The 18,370-nt window shown below is 40.9% G+C and overlaps 1 protein-coding gene across 1 annotated transcript in view; it reads left to right on the plus strand.

The window, feature by feature from the left end:
- CPNE4 (copine 4) overlaps positions 1-18,370 on the plus strand; it is a 335,322-nt gene that overhangs the window by 254,864 nt on the left and 62,088 nt on the right. Inside the window, exon 9 of the mRNA XM_073333242.2 lies at positions 8,491-8,589. Coding sequence (XP_073189343.1) covers positions 8,491-8,589 — 99 coding nt within the window. The remainder of the gene's footprint in view (positions 1-8,490; positions 8,590-18,370) is intronic.

Consider the following 18,370-nt stretch of genomic DNA (forward strand, 5'->3'; position numbering starts at 1 on the left):
TGTGGATAATCTAAACTCTGTAGCCAGATGTACAGACACTCTTTTCTCAACCTATGTATTGCATAATTTTTTTTAACATTAGCTTTAATAACATTTTGAGGCTGATCAGAGATGTGGATTGTTAGAATAAGCCACCTGGAGAGGGGCTGTAGTGGGCAGATGAATCTTTCAAAGATGCATGAGAAATGGTTTTCTTCTCAGTTAATTTTGTTTCAGTTTCTTCCTTCTGTTAAATCTCATTCTCACATCTTTTCCTTTACTTCCATTTCCTTCATATTTCTTGTCTCCTTCCCCTCTTTGTATCTGCTCATCCAGTCTTCTCCTCCAGCTTACCCCTCTCCTGGCCTCTTCCTCTGACTTCCATTTCCCTCACTCTCCTTGTGTCATCTGTCTCCTTCTCTCTCTGCTGTGCCTCTCTCACACTTACACTCTCACACATGCACATGTATAAATCAGCATCCTTTCTGTACTTCATCCAAATCATGAGACCATTTGGACAGGTTTGATATCAATGAGAGTTGTAAAAACTGCACGATTGGGCCCTTTCAGAATAAGCAGCTGCTTTTGTTATCAATGGGAGTTCCACCTATGAAACAAGCGTGGAATGCAGAGTCACAATTTAAAAATCCACCCTGCAGATGGGAGATGGGACTTTTGTCCTGAATATGCTAGTTGATATCTTAGTTTAACCAAGTCTGTACATTCCAGTTATATCGCATGCCTCGTTTAACACACACTGACTGCCTCTAATATAGAAATCTTAAAATCTTTCTTTCTTGTATTCCGTAATGACAGATGGTTTGGAGTCTTAAAATATTTTTTTAACTTTACGGGTGCTTAATATTTGTGAATTGATTTATTGTCCATATTGCCCTATGGCAAAACCCGACCAGCATAAGGTCTTACTCGTACTTACAGAAATTACCCATAACCAAGAAGGTCCAGCATCATTAATACTGACACAGTGGTGTCATCCATCTAATAAATGGGCCAGTTATAGGCAGTTAAACCTAGTACTGTGTGCCAGACCATATTTTATAGTGGTGCCCCAGAGTAACACATTACGCCCTCCTTGATTGACAAAATAAGTTACAGTGTAATCAATCACTTTATACAAAAACTTGTCATTACTACAAGTGGAATGTGGAGACATTTGCAGTGCTCTAGTGCTGCTACTACTGATAGTGGATTGCACCATTTTCCCAAGAGTCCAGTATCTGGCTGTTCATTTCTAGGTGTCATTCAAAGGGTTGATTTTTATCAGATGACTTTGAGTTCCTGTAGTTACTCAAGCTTTTTTCTGGGGTTGAGGGTGGATAGTGGGAAATGAGTAAAGTTTTGTTCTGGGTTGAGAGTTTTAGTTGCTAGGTTCCCGAATTATATTATTAGTTTTATCAACGTGCCCCCAGTTGAATCTGACGAACCTCTAAATAAAATAATGCCTTCTGTGGTGTTTAAGGTATTACCTGACTAGAGTTGCACACATTTGGTCCCACTTATCTCTTGACAGTAAATGTGAAAAATAATTGGGGAGGGGTCTCAGCAAGGACTGACTTATCAGTTCTCACAGAAATATTGTAGGTGATCTTCTTTTGCACAAAGGACTGGAACAGAATGAGTGGGGGGGGGAATATTTATTGAAAAAACTGAGTGAGACACGCTGATAGTCTTCCCACTTAAACAAGAAGGCATCTGAATGAAGTGTTTGCAAAAGTAGCCATCAGGCATATGTCCGTCATGTTATGATTTTATGTAATGAAGTAGAAGGTGGGGGAAAATGGATTAATAGGTCCAGATCCTTAGCTAGGTAAGTGGAGCTATGCTAATTTACAGCAATTGAGGATGTGGCCCCTAATATGTTTGTCATGCATTAGACTCTGACTTCTTTATGAATACAAACAGGGTATTTAAAAATTATTCCACTTCTGTTTCTCCATCCAATGTTGCTTGGGTCACTTTTGCTGAGGGTGCAGAGAATGTGTAGTTGACATGGAGCTCTTTTGCTGTAAATTTATTGAGAGCCTCATATTCCATAAATTTGTAGGCATGAGCATTGTGAATACACAAATATGTACCTACTTTGGGTATGTGCTACCAGAAGTGTGCATACAAATCTGTTTTGGATGCGTGTGGAACTTGATAGGCACCTATATAGTCACTTGTGCATTCAAACTGGGGATTTGCATGCAAGCTGCCAGTGGGGTGTGTGCAAAATAGGTATGCATTTTCACGTTCACCACAGCACACCTACCAAGTGACTGAAAACCGGGTCCTAGACCATAAAGTGCTATTGTACGTGATTTTATTTTAAGGCAATGACTTTTTGTTCTGTTTGCACAGCACCTAGCACGGTGGGGTCCTGGTCCAGGACTAAGGCTCCTAGGTGCTGCGGTAATACAAAGTAAAAATAATAAAATAACAAAAGTAAATAACAACAATAAAAATAATAAACAAGTCATTGGTTAAAGCAGTCTGTTTTGAAGGTACCTAATGGTTCCTGCCTGCTGTGAGGTTTCCCCAGCTGCCTCACTGCTCATGTGTTCACCATTTCAAACCGTGGTTCTGAGACTCTAGTGCAGTGCTGAAAATTCTGTAGAAAGTCCCTTTTACACTGAAGGACTTTCTGCAAGGGCTGGAGTAGGGAAGTAAATGCAGTTCAGCCTGGTGTCCTGTAACAGTAATCAATAAAATATTAACTGAATCTCTGCTCTTGAAAGAGAGGAACTGCCTTTTGTGGCAGAGCAAGAATTCTCCTCCCTCCCCTTCTTTCCATTCAGGCTGATAATTTTAAAGCCCAACATTCTGCATTTTTGGATCCGCAGAACAGATGATTAAAAATTCTCATTTGTATCACGGCCGTGCCCAGGAACTATGCTGGTCCCTAGTTATGATGTTCCATAAAGACGGATGAATCACTTGCCCATTAGCTAAGTGTAACCTACCAACGTGTGTGTGTTACAGCAGTAGTTCTCAACCAGGGGTCTGGGGCCCTCTAGGGGGCCTCGAGCAGGTTTCCGGGAGCCTCCAGGCAGGGCCAGTATTAGCCTCGCTGGGGCCCAGGGCAGTACACCAAAGCCCCACCACATGGGGCTGAAGCCCAGATCCCTGATCTCTGTCAGCCAGGGCTGAAGCCTGAGCAATGTAGCTTTGTCAGGGCCAGTGTGACATGGGGCCCCAGGCAACTGCCCTGCTTGCTACCTCCTAACGCAGGCTCTGGCTTTTATATGCAGAAAACCAGTTATTGTGGTACAAGTGGGCCATGAAGTTTTTATAGTGTGTTGGGAGGGGTCTCAGAAAAAAAAGCTTGAGAACCCCTGTGTTACAGGTCCCTCTGTGTTTGAGCTGCAGATATGAGAGTCTGTTATGGCCCCAGCCCTTTTAAATATCATGCAAACGTAGCACAGAGGTATTATGAAGGGTGAAATCATGCCTCCATTGAAATCAATGCTAAAAGTCCCATTGTCTTCAGTAGGGCCAGGATTTCACCATGGGCAGATCTAGCTCTCTTGATGAGCTATGAGACATATTAGGATCTTGCAGAATATAAACTTTCACTAAAAAAAAAAAATTCTAGGCCGTAAGTAAACCAAGTGCAAACCATTGTCTGGAGTTGTAGGCTGCTTAGTAAAATCCATGTGATAGATTTGTGGAATATATTAGAGTTCAAGAAGGGGGGGCTGAGGCTAAAACCGGACCCTACAGCCCCCTGCTCATTCCCCCCCAGGAGTCACCTGCCACCTGCAGAGCTGGGCTTGGAGCTGAAGCAGAGCCTGCCTACAAGATGCAGGGGGGAGTCGACCCTGGCTGAGAACAGGCTGGGGTGGACTGATGACCTGGCACCCTAGTCCCCACGCCCTGGGCCAGGCTGGCAGTGGCGTTTGCAGGCAGCGATCACAGGAGGGGCGGGGGGTGTTGTCAGTCTGCCTGTCTGGGCCAGATGGGCCGGGGTAGGAGAAGTGACCTTCTCTCCCTGCGCTGTGTGTGAGAGCTGGAGGCCAGGCTCTGCAATGAGCCCCATGCCCTGAGCTTTAAGAGCACTGCTTCCACACCCTTCCAGGCCAGGCCAAGCCAAGCCCTAACCCGAGTGGCACAGGGAGGGAGGCGAAGCAGGAGCTGGTGCTGCAAAGTCACCTCTGCCCAAGGGAGAAGCAGCTGCCCCACATGGGATCCCCAGCTCAGGTTGCAGCTCCGGTGCTGGTCACATTTGTACTTGATCTAGCTGCCAAGTATTCACTGCCGTAAGACAATTGCAGACAGTATACTGTGTTTCCTTGTGAACTATCTCTGGTGTATCCCTCAACTGCTGAGGTTGTGCCAAATAGCACAGGCTTCTCAAACACTAAAGTTAGACCACCTTTGGAATGAAACAAACAAGCCGTTTGAGCCATGCTTTGTTGAATGTGTTAAACATAATTTGACTTCGATAATCTCCAATTAAAATTCTAACCTCCCTAATAGTCCTTCCTTCTTAACCTCTGCTTAGAATCCTAATGAAAAGCAGATAATAGATGAGTCACTAAAGCAACATGATTCTTCCCTTTTTTTATATTCCAGTAACCTGTGGTTGTGTTTTAGAGAAGGAAAGTGGATCCAGTAATTCAACAATGACTAGAGCGAGATCACATAGGGCCACCTTAGGAGGTAAAACTCAAAGGACATAACTGGAGTTAAAATACTAAGGTCAAGGGCTACTGAAAAACTAATATTGGTCCTTCTCCTCCAAACTTTAGTGGCCACATAATACTGAGGGCAAAGAAACACATTTTTTGTTGTTCATAGATTTCTAAGAACCTGTCTCCCTTCATTGGATTTTTCTTTTCCATTTGTCAGAGAGAGACTTGCAGCTGCAGAAGAAGATTAGTCCTATGCTCTAGCACTGAACCCCTTTACCTGCTGCTAACGAAAATTGATGGGTATTGTATGAGTGCTCAGCAGCATTTGCCACCAGTTCAGTACTTCTGTTCAGGACATGGGGCCACTAGCATTTGTCCTCTGTAGCTACTAGTGCTGACTATCTTGTCTATGTCAGACGTGAGGCGGGAAAGCAGGTAAGCTGCTTGCCAGTCAAAGTGGACAGCTGGACCTTGAAATGTTTCACTTCTGTTTTTAAAAACTTTAATTTTTGAAGTGCATAACATACTTATACAATAGAGTAATGCCATCAGATTATAGGACATACTGAGTGATTTCCACACCCTGTCCCATTATCTAGTCATACTCATTCTGCAAAGTACTGTAGGTGTAAAACACTATCATACTGATTTGATAACATTTCACATTCACTTTGCCTGTGCAACCTTTATTCAGCCCTCTTCTACGTATGCATTATGTTACAGTCTTTAATTACATGATCACATCCTGTAAAAAAAAATATAATATCTGTGCCTTATTGGATGGGCACTCAGAGGGGCAGAATTAAGGTTGCACTGGTAACTTTAAAGCTAGCATTTTCTAACTTCTAAGTGCTTGAATTTGAAACCTAAATACCATTGTTTTATCCTAGGGTGTTTTTGTATATTACATACCAATAAGGGGTATGCTCTGGCTGCTTTGTGCCTCTCTGATGCAAACCAGCCAAAAACTCATGGTTAGTGTTGCTTTAGCTCACCACAATGAGGCAAAGCATCTGGCTCATACTTGTGAATGTGGTCTTATCCTCCCTAAGAGACAGCAACATCAATTGAGCAGAACTGATATATAATATATACAATAAAAAACTCCTAATGTAGAATAGTATCACGTGAATCTCAGACTGTTACACTATCATTGTGATGCAATTGCCCACATACTGGCAAAATAAATATTCATGAAGCTTTTAATACAATTCAAGAAATTCCTCCAAACCGCACAGTACTCAGTTTGTTTTGTGCTATATCAATTAATCTCACTGAGTCACACATTCAGTCCTGAGTTATTTAATAATTGGAATTCCATTTGTGCAACAATAACTGTTTTGTACGCTACAGGACTATCACACTGGGCATTTAATTATGCTCTGTGGGTGAAGAGCTCTAACTTAGTTTTCTTATGCAGAAACTGATTTTTATTGTTTCAAAACTTCTTCTTATTTGCTCATGGTGGAGGTTAGAGGTAACCTTGTCTGATCCTATGTTCATCCTCCAGTGGAGCTTAATCACACACTAAACACTGGAGCTTGTTGAAGTTTTTCATATGGAATTTTTTTCCATTGAAATATTGCCCTTTTGCAAGTAAAAAACTTTTCAAAAAACATTGTCAACATTTTTGAAATTCCATTTTCACTAAATTTTCCAAGATTTATTTTACCAATATCCTCATTGTTTTCTAAATTATAAAAATAATTCAATTTATACACTTATTTCACCAGAAACAGTGTTTTCTTTCTGTGTTGTCAGCAAATAAAAAAATTGGAAAAATATTTAAATCATTTTGAAAATTTTAGTAACAGACCATTCCACAGAAAACAGAAAGTGGATCCATTTCAAGTTATGTGGAACAGAAAACAATTCAAAATTTTAAAAAAATGTTGGCAAAATCATGTTTGTGGGTTTTTTGACCAGTGCCTCTAACTGCTGTAGTTAATGTGTACCAGAGTTTTTTTGTTTGAAGATTTCATTATAAAAGGTTCATCTTCACTGTTAGTGATGGAAATGCTGTTTCCAGTTATATTTCAAGAGATATTCCTGCTATCAGAACAGGGAACCCAATTCTATACTATTGTTGCTGAGTAAATATAATAAACATGCATACAGAGGAACATTTCTCTTTCATCTGTCAAAACTGTCAAATAATTCTGTGCTTTATAGAGAGAACTCTTACTTGTTTGATTTGAAGTTTTTCCATCGCTTTGGGACCCTTTCATAGAAAGGTTAAAAAAAAAGTCATCGCACCCGATATGGTAAAACACTCAACACAGGAGGGTTGTCTAATCCGTGAACCATTCCCACTGACTAGAGTCTGGAAGAGCACAGATGCTGTAATCTTCCTTGTGTGACTGCTAGATATAGCTTGTTTGTGAATCAAAGAAACTTGACTGCAGTAGACGACATCACTTATTAGGCACTCTAAATGGGAAAGTCTGAAAGGTCAAACTACAATAAAGTCTTCGGAAGAAAGGAAGTTAAGTGATAAAGTGAGCAGTGGCATATTCACCTGTGAAGTCTCAGCTATGAATTTAGTTACCTCCCTACCCTGTCTCCACAAAACAGACTAATGAATTTAAGAACCTGTCTGATATATAGAGATTAAAAACAAACACTTCACACCTACATTTGAAGCCAGGTCCCTGGCTTGCCAAGCTGGTCCCCTGGACCCTAGAGTCTATTTTTATTGACCTTCCAGGCATACTGCAAGACTTGTCCAAGTACATAAGCTTTGGTCTGAAGGAACATGGGGAGCAATGTGAGGTTCTGTCTTTTAAGGGGTGTGTTGGAATATTTGCTGACAATGTGCCAATTTTAAAATTGGTTGTTTAACAATTATATTTTTCTATGAGTGCTAAGCTGCTTGCCAGTCAAGGTGGGCAGCTGGACCCTGAAATGTTTCACCACTGTGGGTTTTTCTGCATATGTTTGTAATAAAAAAACAATAAATAACTTTTCTAAAGCTCAAGGTGATGTATTCTCTTATAAATTAGCCAGAGCGACTATGTTTACAAATTAAAGTTATGAATGGCTGAAAACAAGCAGTTAAAATGGAAATGGCCGGCAATTATGGCCAGCTCTGCTGCTGGTGCTAAAATATGTACCTATTAATAGGCAGTGTGATCTACTCTTTAGAGCCAGGGACTCTTGGGTCCAAACCCCAGTTCTTCCTCTGATTTAGTTTCTTGCCTTGGGCAAGTCACTTGGGCAACCATTTACAAAGTGACATCTGATTTTGGGTGCCTCCATTTATGTGTGCCAACCTGAGACACTTTGGGCCTAATTTTCAGAAGTGCTGAGTCCCCACAATTCTAGTGGAAGGCAACTGGAACAGCAGATGACCAGGTATCTCAAGATGGGCACCTAACAGAGAGGCACACAAGCGCAAAGGCCACTGTAGAAACTGTTCAGTGTAACTTCCGTTTCTCTTCTGTTAAATGTAAGATGGGAATAATAATGTTTACCTACCTCTCAAGGGTGTTATAAAGATGAATTAATGTTTGTAAAGCACTTTGCAGAGCGAAGTGCTCAGTATTATTATAACTAAGAACACTGGGTGAACATGAATATACAATTATACCTAACATGCTTTATACTTGGATATAAAATCTGTTCAATCAATTTTCACTAAACATGCAATTTCACTTTCTTCAGCCATTAATACAATAAACATCTCACCCTTCTGGTGAGCTATGTTGAGATTTCACATGTCATTTCATTCCGATCTTGACAAGAATATGTTTACTGTATGCTTAGTTTTGTTTCCATATATAACATTTAATCAAATAAATACTGTAATTGCTCCACAGTTGCAAAATTGTTGCCTAAAGAACAATGTTTTCCTCTGTTCTTTCCTCTCCCTCACCAGTGCATAGTTTGGGACTGGGATTCCAATGGCAAACATGACTTCATTGGAGAATTTAGTTCAACATTCAAGGAAATGCGAGGAGCAATGGAAGGGAGACAGGTAGGTGCAAACCCTGTATAACATCTGAATTTACTGGCCAGATTTCAAGTTGACTTGCTCCTTATGCAGTTCCATTGACTTAAATGGAATGTAAGTTAGTATAGAATTTGAGCCTACCTATTTATTAGATGTATCAGGAGAGTTTCACTGAAGTTCATTGTTGAGTCCAGAATTTGACCTGGAGAACAGTGCTGGGTGTCCCCTGAAAGATTGGGAGGTGCATTTTGGTAGTTTACCCAAACCTGTTTGGTTTCATGGAGGCTAGATCCATTCATGGAGAATAGGTCCATCAATGGCTATTAGCCAGGATGGAGAGGGATGGTGTCCCTCATCTCTGTTTGCCAGAAGCTCGGAATTAGCGACAGGGAATGGATCATTTGATGATTAACTGTTTCATTCATTTCCTCTGGGGCACCTGGCACTGTCAAAAGACAGGATACTGGGCTAGAGAGACCTTTGGTCTGACCCAGTATAGCTGTTTTTATGTTCTGAAATTGAGCTGGAAGTTTATGAAAATATTGATCTTACTTCTCACAAGATTTCCAGAATATCTTGGTTATATTTGGAGGGGGAGGTAGATCCACCCAACAAGACACTGAAGTAGACATTGGAGAAGTAGGAGACAACTCATGAAAGGACAGAGCTGCAAAAGCTGATGGAGGACAGAATTTTAAGAATCAGAGAGTGGTCAGTGGTATACAAACCAATTTGGGAGAATAAGGAAGATGAAAAGGGAGAGCCCCAAGATTTGGGCAGGATTGAGTCAGAGATTTTACTCAGAGCAGATACAGTGGAATGTGAAAACTGCGTGTAGAGCAGGGACAAGGTAGAATCAAGGATGGTCTAGGACCAGGGGAACTCAGTGCATCAGTGTATAAAGCAGTTTCCTTTAATAGAGTATTTATAAATATGTAGAAAATGCCCTTGAAATTCCATTTTGTTCTTTTCTATTTTAAAATGAGGTAAAATCCTGACCCTCATGAAATCAATTGGATATTTTCCATTTGGGGGTAGTTGGTTCTTTAATTTACATTTTAAATGTTTTGTTGTGTTTAGTGTACACTGTTAAGATGCCTAACAATGGCTACGTTAAAATGTTAAGTTATTTCCAAGCCATGTTCCTCAGCAGGCATTACACTAAATTAAAAAATCACTAATGGTTCCAGCAGAAACTGGAGATGAGTTAGAGTTAATTGGAATTTCTGAGCATGCTTATCCCTCCCTGGGCAGCTGAGCGCCCCATCACAAGACTAACTTATTAGCAACACTCAGATCCAGAAAGTTGCCAGTCTGCTTCTGGGAAGGATATTTGAACTAACTGGTATGATATCCTATTATTACCTGGACAAGATGTTCTGAAAATGAAGTCAGCAAAAAAGGGAGGTGCCACTGTTACTGTAATTATGTATCTGATAGAAATTTGTCTGGAAGTACAACTATTCTCCTATTTATATTCATGCAAGTCTAAGCATAGAAGTTCTATCAGCTGCTGGAATGCAACTGCAAGCCAACACTCACGTGATGGCTAAAGACCCTTTATTGGCTGAGTGTCATTTTCCCCTCTTTCCCTGCTCCTTTCCCCCATTGCTTTCCATGCCTTTGCTGCCACCAGCTCTTACTGGAAATCATCATTATGTAACTAACCAGTTTCTTATGAATTACAGTTCCTAAGAGAAAATTGAATTACCTCATTAGTAATTCTACTTCTTTATGTCAGTGTGAGCCTCACAAATAGGGGTTGATGGCAGTTATTGAAAAAGATAAATGATTTGGCATATCTAATTGGAGAAGTTGTCATTTCCTATTATTATTTCATCCTGGAGCCATTAGTGTTGATAAATTCTCTGTGTGGGAAATAATAATGTTGGACTCCTAGACTGTTGCCCATGTTGTCTAATGGAGATGCGAGAATCAAGCTAAAAGTGCAAAACAAACTTGGTTCACACTTTACATTAAGGTTCTATTTATAAATAAGGTTAATAAATGGCTAACCAATTGGTTCAGAGTCCAATGAGTCAGTAGGTTGCTTATCACCATCTATAAGATTTTCTGCTGATGTGTTTATAACCATCTATGCTATAACACGTGACTCATGTCTACAATATGCTTCTAACATCAGCCAGCCACTTACTAATCCTTTATAAATCATTTAAATGGAGCCTTAATATGAAGCCTGATCCAAACTTGTCCTTACAGGGCCAAATTGAGTCAGTGGAGCTGGACCCACTTACACCAGGGTTGAGTTGGCCTCAGACATTTTAGAGCAATTACTAGATTGCATGCATTGGTGCATGTCAAAAATTAATCATGAAGTGGAATGAGAGCTTTCACAAAGAGGGGGCAGGAACCAAGCTGAATAATAATAGCAAGGCCAGCCTGTTGAGAAAACAGCAGCTTTAAGTAAATGCCTATGAGTGGGAGAAGGAGCACATAATGGTCAAATGTGTGCATCCCTGATGGAAATTTCTTCAAAAGACAGGTGCTCCGTCACCAAAAGTGACACACACAATGATCAGAGACACTCTGAACCATAAAGCTGATAGGAAAGCATTGAAGACATGGGATCCATAACATCCAGGCTGCCCCAGGTTGATTAATGAAGTATTCTGTGCTGTGAGGGGAGAAAACACAAGGAACAATTTTACAAAGTTCATTTTTATCCCCAGCATGGTATGGGGAGAGTTGTACTGTCACAGGATTTTGTAGTCAGTCATTCCCAGTTCTCATTCCCCTTATATGACACGCAGACATTGCACATCTCAAAATACTGCTACTTTAAAGTGGAAGACACCTATTTTTATAGCAGATGCTAAACATTATTTAGGAGAATGCATATTAGGGTTGTTTTAAAAAACTGAACCTCTAACAAACATCTGCAAAACATATCCTATCCTTCTATTGTACCTTTCCTTGAGTCTTATTCCAAAACTGGTCCTTCACAATTTAACCATAGCTTTTGTCTCAATGGCTCCAATTCAGGACAAGCACTTAAACACATGCTTAACTATACCCTTATCCAGGAAAGCATTGATTTCAGTGAGACGTTAAGTACAGGCTTAAAGTTTAGCTTAAGTGCTGTTCTGAGTAAAGATGCTTTCCTGAATCGGGACACCTATATTGTGCAGTTGTTTTATAATGTTTATTAATGCATTAAACAACCTGGCCACTTAAAAAGCAGAATGGAAAAGAATGATAAAGACTAACTGGTAAAACTGTTCACAGTTGAACTGGGGGGAATCCTCCTCTAATTAAAAAACCAAAAACCCACACAATTTTGAAATTAGAGGCAATAGAACCAGATGGATTGGAAAAAAAAGCCATAGAAACAAACCACCTGGACCCTAATGGGAGAAATTATGTAATCAAAAAATCTGTCTCTACAAAGAAAAATATAGGGAAGGGAGAAACCTTCCTACATCTGCTATCTCTTCTGGCATTTCCACAAGATTTAACTTCCCCATAGCATTTCCATTGTATGTGCCTCATTCATTAGAATGTTCTGTCAGACAAAACTGTGCCTTCTCTGGGGATTCCAATAAGTGAGATTCTGAGGCAAAGTAGGAGGGGGCCTCAAAGCCAGCTCAAAGCTGCCCCCTCTATCCAAAACTCTCGAATGTTGTCCCAAACTCTTCAGATGATCAGGGTTCTATTGCACTCGCATAAGTGGGCATGTGTGAGACAGTAAAGCAGTTAGTGATTTTAGTAATGTACCAAGGCAAGTCTCAATTTGCCCAGTTTTAGTAGACAGCGCCACTTCTCTTTTTAAGATCAGAAGGTCAAATACACTCGATGCTCTGCACTATCAGAAGCTTGGTGGCAGAAAAGGGGGGCTGCAACAGCCCAGTGCATCAGTAATCTCCCTTTCATCAGGTAATCTGCAGGCAACCAGCGCAGTTCCAGAAGTGCTGGCTAAGCTTTAGAGTCTTGGTCAAGAAAACAGGGGATGCACAGATATTCACTGCAGTCTGCACTTGTGACTCTCCTGTGGAGCCCTGGCAGAGATTAAAAGCAGCCAGCCTACCCATGGTGGGCCCCCGCAGCAGCTAGTGTGCAACCACCACCTGTCCTCCTGGGGGGAGGCAGAGAATGCAATGGCCCTTACAGGCACAGAAAGGTGCCATTTGAACCTTGGGAACCAGCAGGAATGAATGCCCTGAAAGCAAATTGCTCACCCAGAGTCAACAGAACATATTAAATAGTGACTTGCTGCCGAAACAAAAAATAACCCATTATTATGTCAATGTCCTAAAAGAAAAGGGAAATTAAAAGCAATTATTTGGAGAAAAATACACAGATGATGGTCCATGCACCATTTTGGATGAGTGTCACCTACTCTGGCGTCATACTTCATATTCCTCACATGTGTTTTCCTGGGGTATATCTGATGTGATCACAGGTCCTAAGTGAAAACAAAAGCTCTGTGTCAGTTACTCTTGCCTCAGGGTACATGGAACCACTTCAGTCTGGTACCTTTATTTATTTGACATACTGGCCAATGCCATTGCTGGAAGTATGCTGCTAAAAATTTCTATTCTTTAAATGTTTACATTTAGGAAGTTCTCTCTCCTTTACATGTATATGGGAAGAAGTGTCTCAGTGGGATGCATAATTTTTCACTCCACTTCTGGGGGATTGGTAGGGTAAGAGAAGGAACATTTGAAGAAGCAAACAATGTCCTTTATTTCAGGGAGTAGTGTCCCTGGTTGTGGTGATCTGTGTCTCACTTCAGAGAATGGAGGTTTAGAAATATGACTTCCTTGCAGGTGTCAGCATTATTTTGCCAAATTTCATGGAAGGCAAGGGAAGGAAAAAACATGAAAATGGCTCAGGTTCACTCAGCTGTTTCCCTCAATCTGGATTGGGGTTGCGGGTTCTAAAGAAACCAACCAACCTACATTTGGCCTTTCATTGTAAAACCTTTTGCGCAGCTCTTGTATTAAATTAGCAGGAAGCGGTGAAGTCATATTGCCTCCTGTTTCATGAGGAGAGAAGAGCTCATAGCCCAGAGCTGTCAGGCACATGGAAGAAATGTTAACTGGCACACTATTAGAATGATGAATCTCAGTTTTATGGTGGTTAACAATAATGTCAGAGTATAGACTCTCGTATTAGTTACCTCTCAGCTGAAAGGTTAATTTAAGTGATGGAAAAAAAAAGTCAATAAAGGTGACAGATACCATATCAATAGCAGAATGTAGGAGTACATAAAAAAACAAACTTGTCTTAGCAGTGAAAGCAAAATATTCAAAACAATTTGCATCATTACTTACCTGTCAAGACCTGTGCTGCAGATTGTTCCCTCAAGTAGAGCTGATGACAGAAAGGATTGTCTAGGGAATTTTAGAAAATGATGCTTGTCATATAATCAGCTCCTGCTGTGTAAATGCAGAGCTCTGGGGTCAGTTCTTGGCAGATAAGTAAAGGAGGAGGTGAGTTTGATTTTAAAATTGTCATTTTTAAGTCAACCCACAGTCAGGGAGCCTAAACATTTATTTTACAAAAAGCTTTTCAGTTCACTAAATCAGGTAGTGTATTTACCTGATGAAAACTTATTCTTTCCTTCTGTTTGTTCACTTGCCAGGAATTTCCTAAGATGATTTATTTGGCTTGTGATGCTAATTGATCAGTTAGGTTTTCATTGTTTGTACATTTTCATATTTTAATACTTAGGAATTATCTAGAACATCATCCATAGATCTCAAAGTGCTTTACAAAGCTGGGTAAGCATTATTATCCACATTTTACCGCTGCACAGAAAAGTGCAGTGACTTGCCCAAGGGCACACTATTATTCTATTTTGTATGTTCTTCTACCACCCAAATTGTCATAGAAGCTGCACACCTTCCTGAAGAGCATTAAGCACTGAAATGCCTTAGAATCAAAGAACTGGAAGGGACCTTGAGAGGTCATCTAGTCCAGTCCCCTGCACTCAAGGCAGGACTAGATACTTTCTAGGCCATCCCAGACAGGTGTTTTTCCAGCCTGCTCTTAAAAATCCCCAACGATGGAGATTCCACAACCTCCCTAGGAAATGTATTCCAGTGCTTAACCACACTGACAGGAAAAACTTCCTAACTAATGTCCAACTAAACCACCCTTGCTGCAATTTAAGCCCATTGCTTCTTGTCCGATCCTCAGAGGCTAAGAACATTTTTTCCTCCTTGTAACATTTTATGTACTTGAAAACTGTTATGGCCCCTTTCAGTCTTCTCTTCTCCAGATTAAACGACCCCAGTTTTTTCCAATTTTCCCTCATAGGTTATGTTTTCTAGACTTTTAATCATTTTTGTTGCTCTTCTCTGGACTTTCTCCAATTTGTCCCCATCTTTCCTGAAATGGGGCGCCCAGTACTGGACACAATACTCTAGTTGAGGCCTAATCAGCGCAGAGTAGAATGGAAGAATTACTTCAGGTCTTGCTTACTACACTCCTGCTAATACATCACAGAATAATATTTGCTTTTTTTGCAACTGTGTTACACTGTTGACTCATTTAGCTTGTGGTCCACTATGATCCCCAGATCCCTTTCCATAGGACTCCCTCCTAGGGAGTCATTTCCCATTTGTACGTGTGCAACTGATTGTTCCTTCCTAAGAGGAGTACTTTGCATTTGTTCTTATTGAATTTCATCCTATTTACTTCAGACCATTTCTCCAGTTTGTCCAGCTCATTTTGAATTTTAATCTGATCCTGCAAAGCACTTGCAACCCCTCCCAGTTTGATAATATCCACAAACTTTATAAATCTACTCTCTATGCCATTATCTAAAGAATTGATGAAGATCTTGATCAGAACCAGACCCAGAACTGATCCCTGGGGGACCCCACTCATTATGCCCTTCCAGCATGATTGTGAAGGACTCATTACTACTCTCTGGGAATGATTTTCCAATCAGTTATGCACCTACCTTATAGTAACTCTATCTAGCTTGAATTTCCCTTTGTTTATGAGAAGGTCATGTGAGACAGTATCAAAAGCCTTACTAAAGTCAAGATATACCACATCTATTGCTCCCCCCATATCCACAAGGCTTGTTACCCTGTCAAAGAAAGCTATCAGGTTGGTTTGATATGATTTGTTCTTGACAAATCCATGCTGACTTATTTATCACCTTATCTTCTAGATGTCTGCAAATCAATTGCTTAATTATTTGCTCCATTATCTTTCCAGATACAGAAGTTAAGCTAACTGGTCTGTAATTCCCTGGGTTGTCCTTATTTCCCTTTTTATAGATGGGCACTATATTTGCCCTTTTCCAGTCTTCCGGAATGTCTCCCATGACTTTTCAAAGATAATTGCTAATGGCTCAGATATCTCCTCAGTCAGCTCCTTGAGTATTATAGGATACATTTCATCAGGCCCTGGTGATTTGAAGATATCTAACTTGTCTAAGTAATTTTTGACTTGTTCTTTCTCTATTTTAGACTCTGATCCTACCTCATTTTCACTGACATTCACTATGTTAGACGTCCAATCACCACCAACCTTCTTGGTGAAAACCAAAACAAAGTAGTCATTAAGCACTTCTGCCATTTCCACATTTTCTGTTATTGTCTCCTGCCCCCAATGAGTAACAGGCCTACTCAATCATTGGGCTCTCTCTTGCTTCTAATGTATTCGTAGAATGTTTTCTTGTTACTTTTTATGTCTCTAGCTAGTTTGATCTCATTTTGTGCCTTGGCCTTTCTAATTTTGTCCCTACATACTTGTAGTATTTGTTTATATTCATCCTTTCTAATCTGACTGAGTTTCTGCTTTTTGTAGGACTCTTGAATTTTAGATCATTGAATATCTCCTGGTTAAGCCAGGGTGGTCTCTTGCCATACTGCCTATCTTTCCTGCACAGTGGGATAGTTTGCTCTGGTGCCCTTAATAATGTCTTTGAAAAACTGTCTTCAATTGTTTTTCCTCTTAGACTTGCTTCCCATGGGATTTTACCTAGCAACTCCGAGTTGGCTAAAGTCTGCCTTCTTGAAATCCATTGTCTTTATTGTGCTGTTCTCCCTCTTGCCATTCCTTAGAATCATGAACTCTACCATTTCATGATCACTTTCTCCCAAGTTGCCTTCCACTTTCAAATTCTCAGCCAGTTCCTCCCTATTTGTCAAAAATCAAAAACAGCCTCCCCCCCAGTAGCTTTCTCCACTTTCTGAAATAAAAAATTGTCTCCAATACATTCCAAGAACTTGTTGGATAATCTGTGCCCTGCTGTGTTATTTTCCCCCAACAGAAGTCGGAGTAATTGAAGTCCATCACCACCAAGTCCTGTACTTTGGATAATTTTGTTAGTTGTTTAAGAAAAGCCTCATCCACCTCTTCTTCCTTGTTAGGTGGTCTGTACTAGACCCCTACCATGACATCACCTTGTTTTTTACCCTTTTATCCTTACCCAGAGACTTTCAACAGGTCTGTCTCTTATTTCTATCTCCACCTCAGTCCAAGTGTATACTTTGTAATATATAAGGCAACACCTCCTCCCTTTTTTCCCCCCTGCCTGTCCTTCCTGAGCAAGCTGTACCCTTCTATACCAATATTCCAGTCATGCATATTATCCCACCAAGTCTCAGTGATACCACTGTGTCATAGTTGTGTTTATTTACTAGCATTTTGAGTTCTTCCCGCTTATTCCTTGTACTTCTTGCATTAGTATACAGACATCTAAGATACGGATTTGATACCCCCCTCTCCCCCAATTCTGTCTTGTCTCGCCTTTATTTCTGCTATAACAGTCCATGCGCCCCCCAGATTCTGATCCTTCTCCCAGGTCTCCATGTTTTTGACTTACCTGTGGGCTTTGGTCGCCTGCCCCTGTTGAACCTAGTTTAAAGCCCTCCTCACTAGGTCAGTCTGCAGCCAAATATACTTTTCCCCTGCCTCAATAGGTGGACCTCATCTCTGTTTAGCAGTCCTTCTTCCTGGAACAGCATCCCATGGTCAAGGAAGCTAAAGCCCTCCTGGCAACACCATCCTCGCAGCCAGACATTCACCTCCAAGATGCATCTGTCTCTAACAAGGCCCGTACCCTTGACTGGAAGGGCTGAAGAGACCACCACCTGCGCTCCCAACTCCCTCACTCTTACTCCCAGAGCCCTGTAGTCACGTCTGATCTGCTGAGGGTCAGACTCGCAGTATCGTTAGTGCCCACATGGATGAGTAGCATAGGGTAGTAGTCAGAGGGCCGGATGATCCTCGACAATCCCTCCATAACATGTCAGATACAGGCTCCTGGCAGGCAGCATACCTCCTGGGATGCCATGTCAGGGTGACAGATGGGCACCTCTGTCCCCCTCAGAAGAGTCTGCAACCACCACTACCCTACGTTTCCTCCTGGGAGTGGTGGCTGTGACCAACATCTATTATGTGTGGTGCATCCTCTCCCTAAGGGAGAATTGTATGTATACTGAAGTGTTATTTTTTTTACCTGTATACACTGCTATGAGTTTATCCTGGAGAAGGCAAGATCAGAGAAGTGCACTTTGCACTTGGAGTGGAAGGTGGTGAGGTTTGTGATGATCTGTTTGGTGAAATTCGATATCAGAGTTGGGATTAGAACTCCTGGCTCCTATATTTTGCCCTGTCCACTAGATACTGCTGCCTCCATTGTAACTGGTAAACTAAGCAATTTTTTTTATAAATGCATCCAATAAGTTTATAGAATAGCTGCTACCAGTGAAGCTAGTTTAATGTAAAATATACTCAGAGCCGAGTGATCAATGATTTTGCATTGCAATCACATTTCTTCCCTCTACTCTGCTGCCATCTCCTGTCATGGAGAACTCTG

Source organism: Lepidochelys kempii, chromosome 2, assembly GCF_965140285.1.
Source record: "Lepidochelys kempii isolate rLepKem1 chromosome 2, rLepKem1.hap1, whole genome shotgun sequence".
NCBI lineage: Eukaryota > Metazoa > Chordata > Testudines > Cheloniidae > Lepidochelys > Lepidochelys kempii.